General features: G+C 34.6%; 2 protein-coding genes across 2 annotated transcripts; both read left to right on the top strand.

Annotated features, from left to right (window-relative positions):
- The first annotated feature begins 7128 nt into the window (after positions 1-7128).
- Positions 7129-10356, top strand: LOC145586218 (early nodulin-like protein 17). The gene is made up of 2 exons (XM_081642995.1): positions 7129-7383; positions 9777-10356. The coding sequence occupies exons 1-2, from the start codon at positions 7215-7217 to the stop codon at positions 10112-10114; spliced, it is 507 nt and encodes a 168-aa protein (XP_081499121.1). The 5' UTR covers positions 7129-7214; the 3' UTR covers positions 10115-10356.
- A 2655-nt stretch (positions 10357-13011) lies between these two features.
- On the top strand, positions 13012-21626 carry LOC145584865 (uncharacterized). The gene is made up of 7 exons (XM_081641652.1): positions 13012-13442; positions 15155-15249; positions 15869-15986; positions 16090-16208; positions 17890-18067; positions 18172-18315; positions 21195-21626. Exons 1-7 carry the CDS (start codon positions 13173-13175, stop codon positions 21483-21485), a joined length of 1215 nt encoding a protein of 404 aa, XP_081497778.1. The 5' UTR covers positions 13012-13172; the 3' UTR covers positions 21486-21626.
- The last annotated feature ends 1225 nt before the right edge of the window (positions 21627-22851 follow it).

Genomic DNA, 22851 nt, shown 5'->3' with positions numbered 1-22851 from the left:
TCTCAACAAAAAAAGTTGAGGACGTTGGACCCTTTCTCTCTAACCCCATCCTTATCCTCCACCGCCTCCACCGCCCTCCTATTTCTCAGCCCCTGCTTGTCGGCGACTGGCGCGGTCCACCTAGCCGTCGCCGGCGAGCCTAACCTAGCCGTTATTTTCACTTACTGCTGTTAATTTCCGTTACTTGCGTTAATAAATATATCCGTCTCGCGGCTCACTCGTCACCGTTCTCTGGAGCCTTTCAATTGGTGGCAATAAGGTTGGGGTTTCCTTTGGTCGCCGGATTTCGCTTCTTTCTGGTATGGTTTTTACTTTTGTGTATTTAAAGGGAAGCCTAGTGGTTTAGTTTTCTGCTTTCCTTTGGTGTTTTATTTTGCTTTGTTTCAGTCTTTATGGCTAGTTTTGAGGAACTAAGGGGTATGTTTTGTATTTCTCTCATGAGTTAGAGTTTTCAGTTGGGCAGTTGGAGAATCCTTTTGGGATTCTAAATTTTGTTAAGGGATTAAAAGGTGAGGGAAACATGTTCTACCAGCAAAATCAATTGGGGTCTGCTATTGCAAAATACTCTCTTGCTCTTAAAATGTTGTCCTTTGCTTCAGTCTGTAGTGAAGAGGATAAATTGATGTTTTTGGGCACTACTGTGTCCCTTAATCTGAACTTGGGTGCTTGCTTCATCAAGGTAAAAGACTATGATAGAGTGGGTTAATTATGCTTAGCGGTTTTGTGTTTTGATACTACTAATGTAAAAGCTTACTATAGAAGGGCGATTGCCAAATTAGGGCTCAATAAACCAACCTTAGCTTTCATGGACCTTGCACAAGCCCTTAAAATAGATCCCAATAATAGTGAGTCCCAACAAAAACTAAAGGTGGTGATATCCTTATTGGGTTGGTCTCCGGAATTTGTTGATGAGGCACTAGCAGTAACAAGGAAAGATGAGAAGTTTAGAGATTATGTTCGTTGTGGGAAGGAAGATAATGGTAGGAAGTTAGGAAAAAAAAGGGAAAAGAAAGGAAGGAGATGGTCGTGATGATGGTCATGTTCGTAGTTGTACAGGTGTGAAAGACGACACCAAAATGGAAAAGGACGTTGATGGCAATTCTTTGGATTTAGAGGGTAAAGTCAACCCTACCAACCAAGATCTTAGGCCCAACGTTATTGATAACAATTGTGTTTTGAAGGGCACTTCAAAAACAAAAAACCCAAATCTGACAGGGTCAAGATTCTGGTTTTCAAGCCGGAAGCGAATTGATTCCTATTTGCATCTCACTCCAACAATGTATGAAGCGATTTCCAAAGGGCGAACAGTACAATCCTTTTGTCCTCGCCAAAAGAATTTCATTACCATCCGAGTAGCCAATCCTGTCAAAAAGATGGATAGTGGTGAAACTCAAGAAGTTTCTCCACCAGTGGAGTTTAGTCACCCCCTTGTGGAAGGGCACTATAGGTGTGGAACAACTCCAGATTTGATGCAAGAAGATCCATCCACAGGTATGGCAGGTCATGAGTCATCATGTGAAGCTGCGTCAATACTCCTACTAGTTTCGCCTGTTTCTTCCCCTCTGCAGACTTCCGTTCACCCAAGAACTTCCTCCTCTGAATTATTGTTGGGTTTTGTCTCGTCTTTCCGTCCCAGGTTTAGAAGGAAATATGCCACTCTGCAAAGTAAGTCTCCAGCATGTTTTACTAACTCTTTGTTTTGCAGGTTAAGCGGCTCTAAAAAATAGAATCACGTCCCACCGAGTACACTTGGTTTCCTAATCGTAAGACGTTATATGGTCCGACCCCCAATGTTCTATTGTGTAATTCTGTTTTCTTTACCTAGTTAAGGTTGTAATCATGCTTTTCATTAATAGTACTCTTTGTCAAAGAAGAAGAAAAAGGGAGAAAAAAAAAAAAAAAAAAAAAAACTACCTGCTGGACAAAGCTTCTGCTGGTTTCATCATGAGTTGTAAAGATGGAAGTTTAATGCAGTTATACATTAATTTGAGCAATTTAGGTGGGACTAGGAGTTGGAATGTTGTGTGATCGGAAATGACATTACTCAAGGACTGGTTTGCGTCTTCCTATTTGGCGAAGTCATTGCAAAGAAGATGTGTGCGATGGGTTCGGTTTGCCGGTTGACTGATCTCAACATGATGGTCAGCTCATTAGGGTTACTGTACTAATGTCCTTTGAAATAATTTAGCTACTTGCGGGTGTAGACAGAGTACTGGTTATACTTGTACATAAACGTTGCTTTTTGTTGTTTAGGTTAAACATTTGGATTATGTTATACCTACTAATTTTAAAAGGGACATAATTATTAATTATTGTACACTTTTATACTCATAATTACTCTACATAATTTTTATAAGCAAAATTTTATCTGTATAATAATGTTTAACAAGAATATTTGTGGTGACGTAACATTGGTAGTGAAGCTCATAACGGATTTAAAGTTAGTTGATCAATTCTAAAGAACCCAAGTTGCGCAACAATCCAAGTGAGGAACACAGTCTAAGGCATTAGTCGCATTATTACTAACCTCTCCTACTGTCGCTATTATTACGCTCCAAGACTAGGTGTGGCTTGTGCTCATAATCTAACCTTTGAGGCTAGAAAAGGAGCCTATCCTTGCTAAGTTGATATTTTGAAGGCTAGAATAGGAGTCACCCTTGCTAAGTTGATATTTATATCGTAACAAATCTAACAATATTTCACATATTTTTCATTAAGTATAAATCACAAAACACGGTTAACGGGAAAGTATAAGTTGAGAGTAGAAGTTAAATATATGTTTTTTTTTAGGAATTAAATATATGTAATTAAATGAGTTTATTTTTAAATAGGTATAGTCTCTTTTTGAAATTAAAAAACCAACACTAAGTGGAATTTTTAAGTATAATTTTTGTATGTACCTGCAAATTTGTATATGCATCTCCAAAGGTAGTTATGGATTGATGAGCCTAATAATCAATAATGGTTGATGAACTTGACGGTGATAATGGTGATTGATGTCGTTGGATACCCTTTTTTCCTTTGACCTTTGTCCTCCACAACCTACGGCTACGTGTCACGGGTCATCTCCCTTGCCAACCATGGACATCATCTGGGTCACTAGACAGCAAGGTTACAATCGGGGCTAAGGGGCCTGTCTTGGTGCTCAGCTAAGCACTTTCCCCCAAAGAGCTTTATTTTAATCCGGTGCTATTTTCCTAGTAAACATCCAAGTGACAGTAACACAATAATAGGTCATTTGGAGACCCAAACGAAATCCAAATGGGCCCAAATTTAGGGGTCTACCGTATTTTGGGCCAAAGAAGACCATGGTGGTGTCGGTTTTCCGAGATGAGGTCCCAAATTACAAGTTTTGGCAGCAAGTAGCCCGGAAAACGCTGGAAGCTTCTAGAAGGTTCCGAAGCTATCTACAAGGTTTTTTGGAAGACTATTCTAGAGTGGATGACTCTAGAATAATCAAGGAAGGTCTGGTACATAGTAGGAGTCTTCTAGGTTCTTCTACATATGTACATAAGTCTTGTAAAGTTCTAGAATGTTCTAGGTCAGTCCTTATCATTCTAGGCTTAGATGTGTGTAGAAACCTCCATTTATGTAGTTCCTAAGGAGGTGGGAACTCTCTAGATACTTGTAGTCTAGAACTCTCCATTTGAGGAAGTTAGGATTATTCTAGATACAACTTGTAGCTAGGATGGAGCAATATAAATAGGCTCCTAGGATCATTTGTACATTCAAATTGAGAGTAATACAAAAAGCATTCCAAAAGCACTTGTGTTCTCTTGCAACTCAATCCTTTCCTTCAAACACTTAGAGAGTGTGAGGAAAACCAAGGCACGAGGGTACCAAGTGAGTGATCGGGCATACTAGCAAGGATGATAGCTCGTGTGCTCAATTATCTACGACACTTAGTCGTAAATTCAGACTAAGGCATTAAGGAGAGTGCTTAGTTCAACCAAGGGAACTTGTTAGCACCAAGGAGACTTGCTAGCAAACATCTTTGATCAACACAAAGGGTTGTGCTACGTGGGCACAAGGAGTAGTGCCAACGGAGAAAGCCTGACTCGTCTTACGACGGTAAGCGAGTGGCGCACGGTGCGTGATTAGGGAAAAGTAGTCGGCACGTGACATATGGTTCCCTTATCTTCTAACTCTCCTCATCAAGCCCGTCTTAAGTAATTTGGGCCCTATACATCATATTGGAGGAAAGATGAAAAACTCCGTTCATATAGATATTGTGATCCTTACTCGTACATTCTTCGTTATTTTTTTCTTTATTATCTATAAATAATAAATAAATATAACTAAATTAATTACCGCTAATGTCATTAATTTCCACATGTCAACCTCTTATAAAAAAATTTCCCTCCAAAACTAATAATGACATTATTATTATTTTTTCAACATAAATAAAAATTTGAAAACTATAAATTAATTATACATTTTCCTAACATATTTTATATTTAAATTGATTAATTATGCAATTTCCATTGGAGAAATTAAAGGAAGGTCACTTAATCTCATTAATATTGTATATTATTAGCTGATCTCTATCGCCTCTCCTCTTCTCTTCTCTCCTGCTCTTTTCTAGGGTTTCTCCAAAATCTTGGCCGTTTGGCCAGAAATAGTCTAATTTCTTCGAAAATTAGACTATTCTCGACCATTTTCCCTTAATTTTCTTTAGTCTTTGCATTTTAGGTTTCAATAAATCTAAGCTAGTGTAGATATTTGCCTGTCTCCTTATGGTGGAGTCGTTAGTTTTTGTCAGTTTAGTTATTTGTTTGCGTTTAGGGTTTTTTTGTGTGTTAAGGTTTATCAAAAAGTAATCATCTTTTGCGCTATTATCAGTTCCTTGGTAAAGATTTGTTCGGGATCGCAATGGTTGTCAAGTTTTTGAATGGGTTCAAGCGAATCAGATGAAAATCATCCTTACAGCTACAACAAATTGTTAGACTGTCTCTTCGAAAAGGCTGTATATTCTAGCGATGTGTGCGAGAGATGTACCACAGTGCAAGATCTTTTCAACGATCGTAGCTTTGATGAAGGAAACCCTAGTTTGATTCAATTTTATGTTTTTGTTAATTTAAATTTCATTTGTAGATGCTGGATGGTTTTTTATTAATGAATTGATTTGTTTCCAAAATAAATAAATAAATAAATAAATAAATAAAATAATAAAAAAAAATTAAAAGAAGGTCGGACTATTTCATTTTCTTATAAACATTATCTTTTTATCTTGCTCCGTATATTTTATACATATTATATGAATTGGGGTTTCTACTCTTTATTAATTTCTCAATTTATTAGATTTTGCTTAAATTATTTGTACAACGTACATATTACACGACGTACATATTACACAAAAAAAAAAAAAAAAAAAAAAAACTTAAAAATATAGTTAAAATCTTAAAATAATGTTAAAATCGTGCATCGGACGAGCCTAATCTAGTAACGTAATATTTAATTCACCAACAAACTACATCATCTATGCACTTTATATGAATCTTCTAAAACGCCAAGTAAAATGGAGAGATTGTCACTTTAAAATAACTAAAGGGAATTTTCTTAAATGACTCATTGATAAGAATCAAACAAAACCTCACATACTATGTTTTGCTTATTTATAGGTTATTTTCGTATTTAGGTCAAGTTTCATTGGTGTCATGTTAAGTCATAGGTCATATTTGAGTTGAGTCATGTAAAATATATCAATCTAACATTCAGATCGGGTTCAGGTCGAGTCTAATTTGATTCGTCAAATTAGGTTATTTATCCTTTGAGATTTAGTAAAATTAGGTTCAAGTAAGATAATAATCAGTTTGAATAAATTTCAAGTCGAAACACTTTTGGATTTGGGAAGGGTTGAATTATTTATTGGTTAGGACCAATACAATTACACTTTTCATGATTTGACCAACTATTAATAACTTATTCTAAACTAATAGCGAAGAAAAGGTTTATGATTGGAACAAAATGCATTAATAACCAAACTCAAAAATTAAAACAACTGTACAACTAAATCAATAACTTTTGTGCTATACCATTTTAATTAAATTAAGTGAAACATTCTCACTGATTATGTCAATAACAAGTTGTTTCGATTTGTAATCGGTTTTAAATTCCAATCTGGTTCAAATCATTGTCAGCTCAACTCAATTTCCAAATTAGAACAATTTTTAAAAACCTTTATGTCTATAAATAAATTAAAGGAATAACCGCTGACATCACCACTGTCTATATGTCAGCTTTTTATTAAAATATTTCCTGCCAAAACTATAAGTGACATCATCCTCTTGTTTTCTTTTTTTTTTTTTCTTTTAAAGATAAAGCTGAAGTTTGGAAAAGCTAAATTAATTACACATTTTTATAAAAACTGAATTTTTTTTACTAACAACAATATTTTCTTATAGAGAAAAAAAAAATAATAACTACGTAATTGGTGGTAGGCTCTTTCATTTTTCCTTCTTTCCTCTTATATTAACTATATACTGAACACTAATGCTAGCATTATTTAAGAATTTTTATTTTAATTATGAATTCAATTAGAATATTTAACATCATGTCTTTTAATATATATGATCAAATATTTTATTGTTAATGCGCGGAATTATCCTAGTACTAGAAATAATACAATATCCACTTAAATTATAAATAGTTATAAGATTTCAAATGACAACACATATATAATTTTAAAAAAACGACTACACTAATAGATTAACAGTATCTCTAAATAGTCTCCTTACACATCTCTCCCCATCAAACAACCACCTACTGTCGACCGGCCACCGCCGGTCACCGCCCATAAGGGCCACCACAACAGCTAACTCCACTCCTTTCACTTTCATTTATTCTCTTAAATTAAATTCATACTCTTTTTAATTAATTGAAAATTACGGGAGTACAACCATATAAACAAAAACAAAAATACAAATTATCTACCCCATGTGGGAGTTAGATATCTTCAACACAACTTTCCAACCTGTCACTCTAGATTTCACTCTTTCAAACCCAAAAAATAAAAACAAAAACAAAAATAAAAATAAAAAAGTATAAAAATAATACAACTACCATTGATTATTTATAACCCCACCAAAATTATCTGGAACCCATATTTTTAGCAGAACCAGTTTCTAGTACCAGCATAATCACCAGCTCAAAAAAAAAAAAAAAAGGTTCATCAAAAAAATTCAAATTTAGAGAGAGAAAAACAAAAAAGTTCAATGAAGTCAAGCATTCTAGCAATGGCGCTAACATGCGCCTTGGTGATGGTTATGGTGCCTCATGTATTTGCTAAACGTTACATTGTTGGAGGAAATAAGGGTTGGACTTCCAATGTTAATTACACTGTTTGGGCTAGTGATAAGCACTTTTACCTTGGAGATTGGCTATGTAATTTCTCTCTCTTCTTTCTCTCTCTACTTTTTTGTGTTTAGATCTGTTGTTTGGATCTTATTTTGTGTTCATTTCAGTGTTTTTGTTGTTTAGATCTTAATTATGTTGCTTTTTTCAAGTTTTATATTGGGTTGGTTTTATTTTTTGATTTGAATTTGAAATAAATTTCTAATTTTGGCAAAATTGATGAATACCCTTTTAATAGTTTAGTTAAATGAATGGATTTTTGGGTTAATTAGTGTTGGGTGTCTAACTAATTTAAGTGGCATTTGGAGTTCTGTGAACAAAACATGAAATTTTAAGATTCTTGTTTCGTAGTAATTTTTAGTTTTGATATCTATGAGACTATTACTAATGATGGTCAAAGTTATGTTTGATTACAAGTCATTTTCATGCGGGATTAGTAATTAAATTGGTTTTGTATTAATCATATATTTAATGTCCATGATATGTTACATTGTCTTAAGGCACAAATTAATGTACACTAGTGAGTAGATTACCCATTCTTATGTGGCCGAAGACAATGGGTGAAAGTTTAATTTGTTTCGATTTTTGTTTCATGTGGGTAGATTATGCAATGGGTAAATGTAGCAAATTAGCAATATCGGATGTGCCTCTGAGGCTGCTAGTTGTAGAAATGAGCCATTGACAATTTGTTTTGAGATTATGCGGGTAAATGTAGCAATGTTGGATGTGCCTTTGAGGCTGCTAGTTGTAGAAATGAGCCATTGACATTTTTTTTTGAAATTAGAGAGTGGGAGATTTAAGAAGAAAACGTAGCTAGATTAGCTACACTAGACGAATTGTTTCATGCTAGATTGCTAGCTGATATTAGGATATGTCACTTTTGTGGTGAGGAGTTTGGGAGTTCAAATTTTTCAGCAGTGAGATTCACCTTAAAGAGACAATACCAGAATAGACATATAGCTGACCTGCTTGATCATCCAAATTAAACGCGCTTAATTGGAGTGAAAGTTGATGGAAGAGAGATACAATACTGGCAAACCGTGTCGCCGAGGTCTTATGATCTGTCAAAAGCCACAATATCTAATGGTCTTAAGGTAGCTAATAATCTTATGCCAAAAGTATTATTATTGAGCAGATGAGGATTTGGTGGGAACATTGTGTGGGTTAGAAAATACAGCCTGTAATAATCAATATGTATTGCCAATTTCCGTGGCGTGGTCCTGATTTGTGTTAATGAAGTATAAAAAAACTGATATCTGAACTCAAGAAAGATTCACATTCAAGACTAGCGTAGCAGACAGATTTTTACAAACTTGGTTATTTTAAAATGTTTTTACTTATTTTATAATGGATTGTAAAATCTCTTTGACTGAGAACTTAATCGTCTTCATATCCAAGTCATCTATCTAATTTTTAAATTCCACTGAGGTTATCAGAATAAGAAGTTTAATACTAATTATTTGAATCAAAGCTGATCACATATGCTGGATCTTGTCTCCCATGTGAGATATCTGAAATGCTTTAACTTATTATTATCTCTTTGATGTATTAAATCCTGGAGGCTGGTTTCCGTTTTGATGACTTGGAAAGTCGAGAACTTGAGAAATCTCATAAAATCTTCTTCTTTGGATGATGATCAAGCTCTCCCCTTTTATATGTCTTCTAATATTCTAGATGACTTTCTTTCTGTCAAAAAGTAATCCTCTCTTAAGTAAATCTTAATAAGTTTATAAGGGGGGCTCTTAAGTAAATCTTAATAAGTTTATAAGGGGGGTCGAGCTATTGAGGCCCTTGTGAAAACTATACAGCTTTAGTGATTTAGCAGGGACCTAAAAAGTCATTTGAGTGTTTTTGGAGATATAAGGACCGAGGCTGCATATCATCAATTTTCAAGTCCTCATACTTTTTGAAACTTTTTCCTTTGAAGTTCATACCTCTTACTTTCCTTCTTTCTTTCTTTTCGTTTTTAATTCCAACTCTCAACTAAAAGTATTATGGAGTATAATGCCTACCAAACAATGGTAAAAATAAAAGTACTTTAGAATCTTTTTAAATTGTGAATCTCCCAATATATTGTTTGGAGTTTGTGTATGATCTAAATTAATCATCAAATTTAAAAGTCATTTCCAATTTGGTTTAGTATCATTATTCATTATAAGGTGTTTCTCATTATTAGTTTCCTTAACCCATATACAAGTATATGATTGTTTATACACAATGGCAAGTCAGACTTTGAATTTTGGATCAAAAAGTATTATTATGGCTTTGCCTATTGCGTTTCAACATAGCTTGTTAGGGACCTGGTTCCACTCACTATACGACTTGATTGTATTAAGTTTTGTTTTCCATTATTCCTTGTTTTTGTGCCACGTAGTGTGTAAAAGCTGATCATTAACCTGTTTCTTTTCTTTTCCACTATTTAGTTTTTGTGTATGACCGGAACCAGATGGATGTCCTTGAGGTGAACAAGACTAACTATGAAAACTGCAACACCGATCACCCTATGGCAAACTGGACTACAGGAGCTGGAAGGGATGTGGTTCCACTTAATGTAACCAGACACCGCTACTTCGTCAGTGGAAAAGGATTCTGTTTTGGTGGCATGAAGTTGTCTGTCAGAATCGAGAAGCCCCCTCCACCGCCTAAAGCAGCTCCCGTTAAGAGTGATGCTCCAAGGATGTCTTACAGATCCCACTTTGTTTTGCCTCTAGTATTTGCCATTGGTGCTGTTTGGGATTCCTTCCTCCGGGTCATGGGTTAATCATATCATGTTGCCAAATGTCGTGCATTTACTCGTAGAAGATAACTTATTTGATCAAACTAAAGATTTTTTTCTTCTTTATAAGTATTTTAAATCTCAGTTCCATTTAGCCTTTATTTAGTGTTTGGAAGATTGCTGTATTTCTTGATTTATTGGAACCGAATTTGTTTGTGAAATTATAAATTGCCCAAGGCAGTTTGGTTACGTTATCTTTATGAGAAATTTTACATGTTGACTTTGTATTTTTTTATTTATTATTAATGATTATGGATGGTGGTTATTGGCTTCTTGTCTAAAATTATAATTATTCAAACAAAAAAATATTGTATGAAATCAATTACAGTAGTATAATTGGAGCAATCAACTGCATATATTGAGGTAATCCGAAACTAAATGGTTGGTGCCCGGCAATTTTGCCGTTGTGAATTTGTCATTGATAAATCTTGCCGCATGGTCCCCTTGGCTAATGGAGGATCTAATAATTCCGTATCAATTATTAGCATTGTATGACTTCAATGTATAGATATAACTATATCAGTACTGATATAATTAAGGGAAAATTGATTTTAATAGCTTTAACTTTGACCGATTTTCTTTAAATTAACCCCATCTTTTGATTATTTTGAAATAATCCCAACTTTAAGGTATATTTTCTTCTAGAAGTCCTTACCAGTGAACAAAACTCAATAACGTGTTATACCAGGTTACCTAGCACGTGTCAAGCTGTGATTGGTCCAAAAAATTACAGGAAAAAAAAACCCAACCCCTCCTTATCCTTCCCCCCAGAAAACTTCCCTCCTTTTCCTCCACCCTGAAAACGACAGGCCAACTTTTCCCCACACCGAAAATTGCTCCCATTCTCTTCCCCACCCCTCGTAAAAGAACCTCTTCCCTTCCCCAACCCTATTCCCATTCCCACCTCGTAAAACAACCCCCCTTCCTTCCCAACTCTCGAAAACGGCCCCCATCCCCTTCCCTACCTCATAAAACATCCCTCCTTTTCCTAACTCTTGAAAATCGCCCCATTCCCCTCCCCACCTCGTAAAACAACCCCCCTCCTTTCCCCAACTCTCGAAAACTGCCCCCATCCTCTTCCCCACTTCATAAAACAACCCCCCCTTTCCCAACTCTTGGAAACCCCCCTCCTACACCCTTGAAACCGCCCTGATGAGAATTATCCAATCTTTTACTCGTCTTCTCATATTCGGTAGGCCAAATCAAGTTGGTTCAAGCTTGATTAGATTCGGGAAAAAGTTGGGTCCAAGCATGATCGGATACAAATCGAATTTGAGTCAAGTCAAATTTAGGTTAAGCCATATCGAGTTCGAGTGAGATCAGATACAGATCTAACCGGATTTATTTGGGTCAAAATGGATTTAGTAGACTTTGAATCATGACATTTCGGATTCGATTAGATCTTAAGTCAGGTTTCTTTGATTATTAGCTCAATTTTAGTTCAAAGCATTTCAGTTTCGGGATGAAGAGTACGAGAAATTCACACTTTAGTAATGCTTGAATTGTGATATTTTCAATAAAGTTATACCCCCTCTATTTCGTAATAATTGTCACATTTTCATTTTAGGTTTGTCTAAGACAATTGCAACATGTTCTTTTATATTTTATTATTTCTCTGTCCCGCTAACCCCACGGCCCTACCTACACAAGTATTTTATTATCTTTCACTCTTAGCTTGCCAATTCCACTTACACTATTTTATAATTTACATCTTTTACTAACAATTAAATACGAAGTATTTGTTCAAAGTATAACTCCCTTATTCACTACATTTTATACTAAATATTATAAATCCCTCTTTGTTCTCTACTATAATCAATAAGTCGATAAATAATTGACTAATAAGTTTAGGGTCAGGTTTGATCGGGCTTGAATAGTTTTAAGTCAGGTAAAATGAGGTTTTATTTGGGCATAAATGGTTTTATTTCATTTCGTGTTAGATCCAATTCATATATTGAATTATCATATTTATTGATTTTAGATAAACAATGAGTTGATACCAAGTTGTGTTTGGATTGTAAATTATCGGGTAAAATCAATTTCAAAGTTAACTTCAAGTTAATTGGATTTGCATTAAAAAAAAAGTTTGATTTCAAGTAACACCAAGTCTTATATGTGGTTGGCCACATGGGGTGGCCAGCCATTATAAAGGTTACCCCGTTACTATAATAGGAGTTACTTGGTCACTTTTAAAGGGGTTACTTCGTCAGTGTTATAAGGTTACTCGATCAGTGTTACATGGGTTACTATGTTCTTTTATAAGTGGTCACACGATGTGGCCAACCGCACTAGACCTAGCAATCCTGACCTAGACCTGATGACCCGACCCATGACCCGAAATTGACCCAAAAACATTGACCCGAAAATGACTAGAAACCCGAAATTGACCCAACCCGAAAATGGAGTTGACCCAACATCTGAACTAACCCGACCCGAAATTGACTCGAAGTGTTTGACCCAAACAAACCCGATACCCTAATTGACCTTAACAGACTCGATATCTGAAATCTCCGGAACTAAAATTACTTTATAATTGAACTAAAAATGTCGATCTGGTATCATAAATAACTCCAATTGTTCATCTTCAATTCTTATTATAACAATAACAAAATATAAAATTATTGATTTGAGCTTGATTCACAAATGGTCTGACCCGAACATGACTTGACCTGATTTTAACCCAACCCGAATATGCCCCGCACATACTTGACCCGAAATTGAGCCGACTTGACATTGACCTGATCTGAACTAGACCCGATACCTGACCCGAATCATACCCAAAACTCGAAATAATTCGACCTGTATCCCACCTGAACTGACCCAACCCATAAGTTTTTGAAACCCTCATGTACGTTCAAGTAAAGCTTTAGAATCGGGTAAGTTTTTGACACCCTCGACGTTCTAATTTGCGCTACACTTGCTCAAAAGAAATTGAGAACTTTTCCCTATCCGTTAATCTGTTAGACTCCATAGCAGAATAATGTCTACTCTTGGATAAGCCAACTCCAAAGGATAACTCCAGTCTCTCCTACTAGCTACTACTATGGCATCCTTTTCTTGTTCAATTTCCTCTCCACTTACCCCAAAACTTCTTTCTCACAACAAATACCAACCAATTTATCTTCCATCTTCAAACTTCCGCACAATTTCAACATTTTACCCCATCAAAAATCATCCCAAATATTCAATTAAAGCAACTACAACCCCAACTTCTGTCCCAGAATTGGAGATATCAGATGAGGATTCATTGGGTATCGACAATCTTCATCGTTTTGTTCAAATTAATCTCGGAAGTTGGGCTGGTTCTTTCTATGTGGGTATCTTCTTCTTTATTTCAATTTTTTTCTTCATGGTTTTTGTTTATAATTGTTGGAAATTTCTGGGTTTTCTTGTTTAGAGGTAGATTATTTCTGGGATTGAAGCATGTTTTATGATTTTGATTTTACATGATTTTTAAATGTGGTGTGGATTAGTGCATCTTCACTGCTCTGTACTTTGTATGAATTTACTTTGTTAATTTGCTACTTTTGAGACATGTGTTTGACCATTAATATGTTTAACTGTCTATTAGTAAAAAAAAAAAAAAAAAAAAAAATTATAATAATAATAATAAATAAATAAAAAAAAAAAATTCAAAACTTGATTTTGTTTAAGTATACATTGGACTAATCCAACAACATTGTAAAAAAAAAAATGGCAAAGCTAGTATGAATTTCTTTGTATGGTTAAGAAAGCAATGATTTGCTAGTTGAAAAACTGGACATTTCATATGAAGCTAGACATTTTTTGGGTTATCATTCTTATAGTTTATGAGATTTGAGCATTTAGATTGTAGAAATTGATGAAACAGTAGATTTCAGCAATTGAATTTTGTAGAACAACTTTGAATATGAGAAGAAGAATTGCGAATTTTGTTGATACTTTTGATTGAGAGAGAAACTCTTACAAACCCAGGATTTTGGGAAAATGATTATGAATTCTCATAATTTACAATTGACATATATATAGAAATACAGAAGTTCAAAGGAGCTAAGCTCATTGCACCCTGACAACTTTCTAATGGAATATAATAACAAACTATCTAACAACTTCTTGCTGAGGTGGACAAGGTTGTCTGATCAGTGATCACCAAGCTGCCTGAGCTCAACTACTTGTGATTAATTTCCCTGCATCTGCTGCTGCTGCTGCTGGACTGAGCTTGAACCAAATCATTGAGCTGAGAATTTAAACCAATATAGATTTTAGAGTAACAAACCTAACAATATTTCAAATATGATTGATGCTTGGAAGTTCTTATTTTGAGTGTTAATCTCGGAGATGATACGAGATACGCATTAAGCATAATAAGCAACATTTAGACTTTTTTGTGCTTGAAAAAAGGTTGGTGCTATTGGCTAAAAGAATATTCCTTGAGATTGTTCATGATTGGCTTGAGATGCATGATAGGCTTTTGACTTGAAGTAGATAAGTAAGATACAATATATTTGTGTAGGGGACTATCTTTGAGTGTCCTGGTACAAAGGGTTTGCTTGCTTGAATGGTCAAACTATGCAAGATTCAAAGGCTTTTCTGCCGATGTCTACAAGGATTTATATTGGATGAGGTCTAGCATCTAAATGGTTTTTGGAAGCATTGGTTTTAGATGGCTGAAGAACTTTTAGGTTTAGTGTATAGGAAAGTACTGCAAAACACTATATCTGAATATGTTATACTTATGCTGATTTTGTTATTAGATTCCATAGAATGTAGTGTAAACCTTCCTATTGGGGGTTCATATGTTTTTGGCTGGTTAATATGCAAACTGTTCTGGGAACAAAAAAATAGTATTATCACAGCATTAAGCACTTAGGAGGCTTTCACCTATTTCATTATGAATGAGTGAAAATATTTGGTTAGCTAACCACTGTCACATACTTTCTTTTCTGTTATCTTTTTAATATACCACTCTTGATGCTAACTAGCACAACACTTTTTTTTTTTTTTTTTTTTTGATGCATTTATAAGCAGTATATTTGATGTTGGCAGCAATTTGATGCTAATGGGAAGCTTCTGCATAAAGTGACTACTAGGCTCTCTGCGGGTTCTTATGGTGAAGATGAACTCATTAGCCTCATTCAGACGTATGTTAACTTCTCCCTTGCTCCCTCATCATAGCTTGGATAGATGACTCCGTGATGTTCCACAACAATCCTTGCATTGTTTACTTTGACATAATAAACTTATTGATGATTTATGATGTCTATATCAATTCATGTTCGAGTTAGTTAGTGCATTGATGATTTATGATGTCTTTATTACAAACAAGGGTCATTTTGCTTGAAAAAACATGGTAGTTTATTTTAATTAGATTTCAGATTGGATCCTAACCACTGAAATCTAATTCGGATTGGATTATGTTGGATTATGGGTAAATTTGGATCGGATTGGACTCAAATTTTGAAAACCGAATTTTAATTTGGACCCGGTTGGATTTAGGCCAAATCCAAACCGAATGCCGAATAGACACCCCTAGGTTTTTTTATTATAAGAAAGTTTTAATATATATATTAGGGGTTTTCTCTTTAGAGGTGCTAGTAGAATGTTTCATAAAAATTTTGGCTAGTGATAAAAATGCTCGAGTTGTATTCACTATGTTCAAGTTATGTTGGATAGTTTGATATTATGATCAGTGAATCCATTATTTTGTGGGCCTTGTGGCTGCTCTCTCTGTCTTTCGTGACAATCATGAACTGTTTTCAGGTTGTACATAAAACAGCCTGTATCAAGCACATCCATTTCTGGTGATGAGGAGGAGACAGAGTGGGCAGAGTACAAAATCAAAGAAAGCAACATGTTTACTGTGGACAAGTATCAACAGGTATTTCTTTCAATACGTGGAAGATGGTTTTCTAAATTTGGAGAAAACCTTACTTTTAGTGATTTTTGTCTTTTAAATTGATGTAAAACTTATTTTATTACAGATCGGCTTCTTTCCAAATGAGAAGGCATTTGCCCTAAGATACCAGACTGCTGGTATGTTAGAAACAGTGTTACGACAAGGGGTTCTTGGGGAAGATGACACCGGTGAAGAATCTCCCAAGTAGGTGGTCTCTTTTCAAAGGCAGTTTCTCCTATATTTTAGTCGAGCATTATAACATGGCTTGATTAATAAGATATGTTCTAGGAAAATGGGATTTTTTAATGATTAAATCATCTATACAATAGGCAAATAACACAGTGAGTCAGTGACACAACCGTTTGGAAATATGTAGAGATTTATTCCCTTTTTCGAAGATTGTTTGATATTTCCTAGCACACGAATAGAACTGCAGATTGCATATGGAGTACAATATTAATCTGAAGGTTTTAAAGTGCCTTCATAGTAGACTCTGCTTAAGTATGAGGTCTTTAATATACTCATTCTTTTTATTTTGTGTGTAGCAGTTGCTAGTTAAACCTCTTTCCCTCTCATACGCTACTCAACATGGTATATATATTATTACCAGTCTAATTGAAACAATTTATTAATCTTTCTTTTGGAGACCTAAGGAAGCAATATACCTTCAATTTTGTCCATATTCATCTTGGCTATTTAAGTCCTACTGTGATTGCCCTTGGCTCTATAGTAGGGACATGAGTTTGTCTTTCTTCCTCTTCATATTAGACTTTGCCCAATATCTAATGTATCCACCTTTCAGGACGGAGCCATGCTCAACCATGTTTGTCAAATAATTATTGTAGTGATGGCATGTAGTTGCCACTTGCTATGCAAATTGTGATGCGAACATTGTGATAAAAAGCTGTTAGGAAATCTGGTGGTGTTGTGTTTGATTAATGCGGAACAAGGCAATGAAAATTGTGATGCTTTTGTTGAGGACAATGCTACACTTTATTGTTTCCTTGATTCCATGATATTATTTTAGTGCAGAATTTGCAAGTTGATGTACTGTTACGATCATCTACAGAACCACTATCTGTATATCCAATCAATTTATCATTCTCTTTAGTTCGGTATCTTATGTCTATTTTCTCGGCACCTTGAGTATAATGTAATATCCTTTTTGCGGCAGCAAAATGTATTGTGCTAGGATTATTCATAAATTTTGATACCATATTCACTGCTTGAGCTATGTCAAGTCTTGTATGAGTTAAGTATATTAAATTGCCTACCCAACTTCAGTATATATTAACATCGACCTTTTTAGCTCCATCATATTTACTTAATTGTCATTTAATGCCATAGGAGTTATTCACAGGTTAGCAATTCTCCATATGAAATTTCCTGAGGAGATCCATTGTATATTTTTCTTGATTAAATAAAAATTTATCCCTTAGTTTGCGTTACTTGAATTCCAAGAAAGTATTTCATGAGTCCTAAGTCTGTCATTTCAAACTCTTGCATCACAGATTCTTTGAAATTATTAATGAGTTTCATACCATTTCCAGTGTAGATAAGATGATCAACATAAAGACAGACAATGAAATAATGTCCATCATTGTTTTCTTCGATGTAAAATGATGGTTCAATCGGACTCTTTAAATGTATACTAGAATAGACAAATAGGCTAAAATATGCAGGAGATATCAAAATCTTGCATACTACAGATACTAATCATGCATTTTCAGATATGTTAGGCATTGAGTTCACTTTGGGAACTTGGAAATGATAGTGTGACTCTACATCTACACTTTAAAGTTTAAAGTGTCATCCTTCTATTAGCTGTTGTCAATATCTTGTAGTTGACTCACCAGGTTTTAAAGCAAAATCTTTTATTTCACAGAAACTTGAAGCTGCCCTCTTCGCGGCCATCTATTGTCTGTGAGAATTGCCTTTATTCTATCAATAAAGATATGCGAGCTAGAGCATTCCATATCATGGACCCAAAAGGAATTCTAGAAATGCTTCTTATATTTCTTGAAGAGAGAGGAAGCGTTGTTGATGCATCCCCTTCCTTAGAGGTATTCACCAACCAAAAACCCTTGTATATTAGTTTAATTGATTGTTAAGTAAATGTAAGAAGCCAAGGAATGTAACTATTAACTGATTCTTTTGGATCTGGTAGGATAACAGCAACAGGCTTTTACCTTTTCTTGGTCGATGGAAGGGCAGTTCAGTCACCAAACGCAGTGGTGTGTATGGTGCAACAATGGCTGAGCATGATACAGTTGCTTCACTAGAACTTGATGAAAATGGTCTGTTGATCCAGGTATGACACTCCCTTCAACTGATCATCAATTTTGGATGCTATTTTAGTGTTTGACCAAATGCTTCATAGAGTACTATACTACTATGCTTGAAGCAGAGTACATCTGTTTATTTTACGACTTCATGTGGTTTAGATTGGCATACTGCTTGCATATACAGTCCCCTTGCATATATAAAGTTAACTATGTGCTTTTGAAAATCAATCAATCAATCACAGCCTTTTTAAAAGACGTGAAAAAAATAAAATTTTATACTTCTATATCATTTGTAATTTTCTTACAAGTGAAACTTTGGTCATGTTTATTTGTCAATAAATATGAAAATACATTAACATGTGAAATCTTGTTAAAAGGTCATTAAAATTTATATTTCCAAAATAACAACTTTGTTTAACTTTTACTAATGCATGATTTAAAATATTTATGGTCAAGTATATGTGTCACAAGTAACCAGGAAAATTTCAATTGGGATATAGGGAATACTACGAAGGGTTTTGAAACTTACAATGAATAATATTAGAGTGATGGGGGCAATTCGTTATGATAGCTTATGGACCATCTGTGAATGCAAAAGTTAAATTACTGGACATTGAGAATTAAGTAGCTTAGTGCTGTATAAATTAACAGCTGCTATTGTGAAAGAGTACATATCAAGGGTCTGTTTGTTGGGGGTCTGATGCAAAGTCTTGTGTACACACTGTCAAGACCGAGAGTCTTGTGGGACAATGTGCAGAATTTTGTGCTCGAGTCTTCCTATTTGTTTTTAAAACTATCACTTAGGTGGTGTCAAATGCAGCAATGGTTAAATGGATATACTGTGCAATTATGAAGGCTAGGCAAAATAGATTAATATTACTGGCCTCACAAACGATGAATGCTAAAGGTTGATTAAGAATGGTGACACTGTAATGGGAGTGAATGTTTGCACCATATAAACTGGGAAATTTTGGTGTTATAAATGTGCTGCATGAAAGGTTAGGTTTATATCTTGGTGGTTTTGTGAGAAAGGTCAAGCACCAGTATGGTGTACAGTTTGATAGCTACTGTATTTATTGTGTGCAAGATGCTGTTTTTGGCTGCCTTATCAGAGCTGACATATATGGTAGATTGCTTGCATGCATACAGGATTTCTGGATGTCTTTGAAAAGAAATGGAAGAAAAAAAAGAAGAAAAAAAAAAACCAACACTAGATTATTGTACATGGAAGTGACTTTTTCATATATAGAAGCACAGATACATGCAGGCAAGTCTCCATCTTTGGGAAGATGGTCTTTGTTTGTGTATAAGTTAAACCTGATCAGGAATTTAGCTTACATGATCAGATAAATCTAATTGATCTTCTTGGAAGGGAAATTTAGCATCATCATGTAGGCAAGGTTGGCACATCACCCTATACATATACATCATTTGCACGAATTAAATAACTCTTCCCTTTTTTTTTTTTCCTGGTGTACCAAAAGAAATTTTTCTGAAGGTGTTCCTAATTTTTAATCGGCTTTTGAAATAAAAAATGGTGGGATTAATTTCAGATGAGGGCTTTCATATAATTACCTTTCCTGATGGAGGAATTGTTTTTAGATTGCTAAAATTATGTGTACTTTAGATAGTTTTTGTTCTCATGTTGACTTTTCAACATAATTTTTCAAATCCAATTACATGTTTTTTCTTACGATGAAAAGTGAAAATCGAGAGTGCAATTAGAATCTGTTCAAGATCATATAATTAGTTAATATCAAAGTTCAGCTTACTTTGAGGAACTTGTTTTTGCCCTTTTTCTATTTTGAGTGTATTGTTGAACTCCCTCCTAAAGAACACTTGGTTGGGCCTTTTAGAGTGGATAAGAACGGAGTAGAATTCATGCTTTGATCGGACAATTTTTTTTTTTTTTTTTTTTTTTTTTTGCGCTATGGAACCTCATAGGCTCATACCAATGGTATCTAACTCTACTCCAAACCCCTACAATAGTACAATCTCATAACCACCTCACCCTGCAAGATTCTAAATCCATTCCACCCTAGATGCAAACTATGAGTACAAATCCATTTCAATTTCAAAATAAACAAATTTAGCCGGGTATGAATTTTCCAATCCATACCACCTTGGTGTGGGTTCCCAATGTATTCCATTCTAGGTTGTTGGAACAAACGACCCCTGATGGCCTAATGTTTTACACAAAGTCCAACTAAAGCAACAACCCTAGATTAGCATCCTAGAAAAAATCTAGTGTAGAGCTTTATAACATGTTTATTTTTGAAAAAGTAGGTGGAATATTAGTAAATTACTTTGTTTCTATTTAGTTGACGCGTTCAATTTAGACACACATATTAAGGAGAGGAGAGATAATGAAAGAGAATGATAAAGCAAGTGGGGTACACTAAAAAAAGTAAGGTATAAAACTTACCTAAAAAGGAAACGTGTCAACTAAAAATAAACTTCCTAAAAAGGTATACTTGTCAACTAAAAAAAACGAAGGTAAGTATTAGGGATTAATGAAAATAGCTATCTTACGTGTGTAAATAAAGAATAGATTACATCTCGAAATCCCCTAGTTACTTACCTTCAATAACTCCACTCTATTAGTTTGGTGGTGACAAAAACAACTTTTGTAGCTCCATCCACTGTAATATTTCTTTATTTTAGATTAAGCATCCAATTTGCTTAATTTTCTTCAGTGCCTTAGAGTAATGTATGCGTAGTCAGTAGTCTTATACTAGTATTATCTTTGTGTTTTCTCACTCTATTAGATACTTACATAAACTGCTCTCGTAGCCTTTCAATTTTTCTGACTGTTGAAGTTCATGTTGCGGTTGACATGACTTGATATTTTAAGTGATCTTTGTGTGGTTCCTAATAATCCTCTTTCTGGGTCACAAACATACAGGACATAAGTTCAACTGTCAAAGGAAGTGATGTCACTGCAAATGTTCAATGGACGGGCACGATGCAGGACAACCTGATAAAGTTTGACAAAGGTTTCCAGTTAACTTTGTTGCCTGGAGGTATGTATATGGGATGCCCTACTGATATAGCGAAGAGTGTGGCTGAACTAAAGTCATTTCATCTTGAGTTTTGTTGGCTTGAGTCTCCTGATAAAAGGCAGAGATTGGTACGCACATTCGATGCTGAAGGTTTGGCCGTGTCTTCAACTTACATTTTTGAGACAAAAATATAATCTTTGATAAATGTTGTATAGCTTCATTTCGTCTTTTAGTTATATAGAACTATATCTTAAGGGTTTATGCTGTACCTTTGGGGATTTGACCAACTATGGCTTCAGGAATAATCAATACATTTTTATAAATTAATAGAGAAATTCAGCCAGGCATTATTTTACAAGGCTTTATGCAAAAATTTCAGGTTCAATATTTCACATTCTTCAGCAGAATCTTTCATAGTGTTATTTTCAAGATTATATCATTTGATGCATTTGATTTTTGACGTTTAAACTTGTCTATAGAAATACTTTATATCGATTATTTTGATTATTTGATGTTAATACAGCCACACTCTGTCTTCTGGCATATGCTGTGTAATGCATAAAACCTATTCAAATTCGGCAATTAGTAGTTTTCCCCTCGTGAGGAGGGTTTCCTAATGTTTATTCCTTTTTTTTTTAAAGGAATTTTTCCTTAATTGTGTGTGTGTGTGTATATATATATATATATATATATATATATATATATACACACACACTACCTTCGGATCGTATTATATGCAACTTTGAAATTTTTTATATCTCACAAATAATACCCCAAAGTTGCATATAATACAATCCGTATATATAATATTTAAAAAATACATTCGGGAATTAGTACACATTCCTTTCTTCTAAAACAGAGTATCTGTTTTCCAGATCATCCATTCTGCTTAATTTTCTTTCAGCTTTCGTAATCAGACAAAAACTTCTGAGAAATTGCAGGTTCCTGGATGCATCATCAGCTGAGTGGGAAATTTATCTCCCATGCTTTTATCCGCCATCTTTTGCTACAGAGTATCATATTTTGCACACATTCAGAATCTCGTAATTTCAAAATTTCTTGAATTTATTTTCTTCCAAAGGGTGTAAATTCAGGGGAACAGATACTATAAGGCCTCTGAATGTCACTTTTCCATTGTGAGAATGGATAGATCCCTCAGTGTTTTGTAAATACACCTATTTACGTCCCACAAGTTTAGGGTACCATTCACGACTCCCCGGAAAATATTTTAGACTTACAATGAAACTCTTTTCAGAGACAACTGAGTATCAGAACTGCACTTGGTTCTAGTACTTTTGGGTGAACCAAAACACTGAGTAGGAAAGTAGGTGATTTACTTTGTTACCATACTGCCAGAATAAGTAAACGATACACCCTCTTCCGTAATATACCGAAAGGACTGTAAAATCTAGAAAACAAAAATGTCACACAAACTAATAAACTTTCAAGCTTGATTATATCAAAACAAGATGTCCAATGCTTATTCTAATCAAGCTTGCTCGAAAACTTAGGGAGAAGAAGCAGTGTAGGTAAATCAGTAAGACAGTAACGCAATAACTT

This window comes from Chenopodium album, chromosome 16 (genome assembly GCF_948465745.1).
Source record: "Chenopodium album chromosome 16, dcCheAlbu1.1, whole genome shotgun sequence".
Classification (NCBI taxonomy): domain Eukaryota; kingdom Viridiplantae; phylum Streptophyta; class Magnoliopsida; order Caryophyllales; family Amaranthaceae; genus Chenopodium; species Chenopodium album.
Note: the sequence above shows the minus strand (reverse complement) of the source record. Positions and strands in the feature narration are given on the sequence as shown.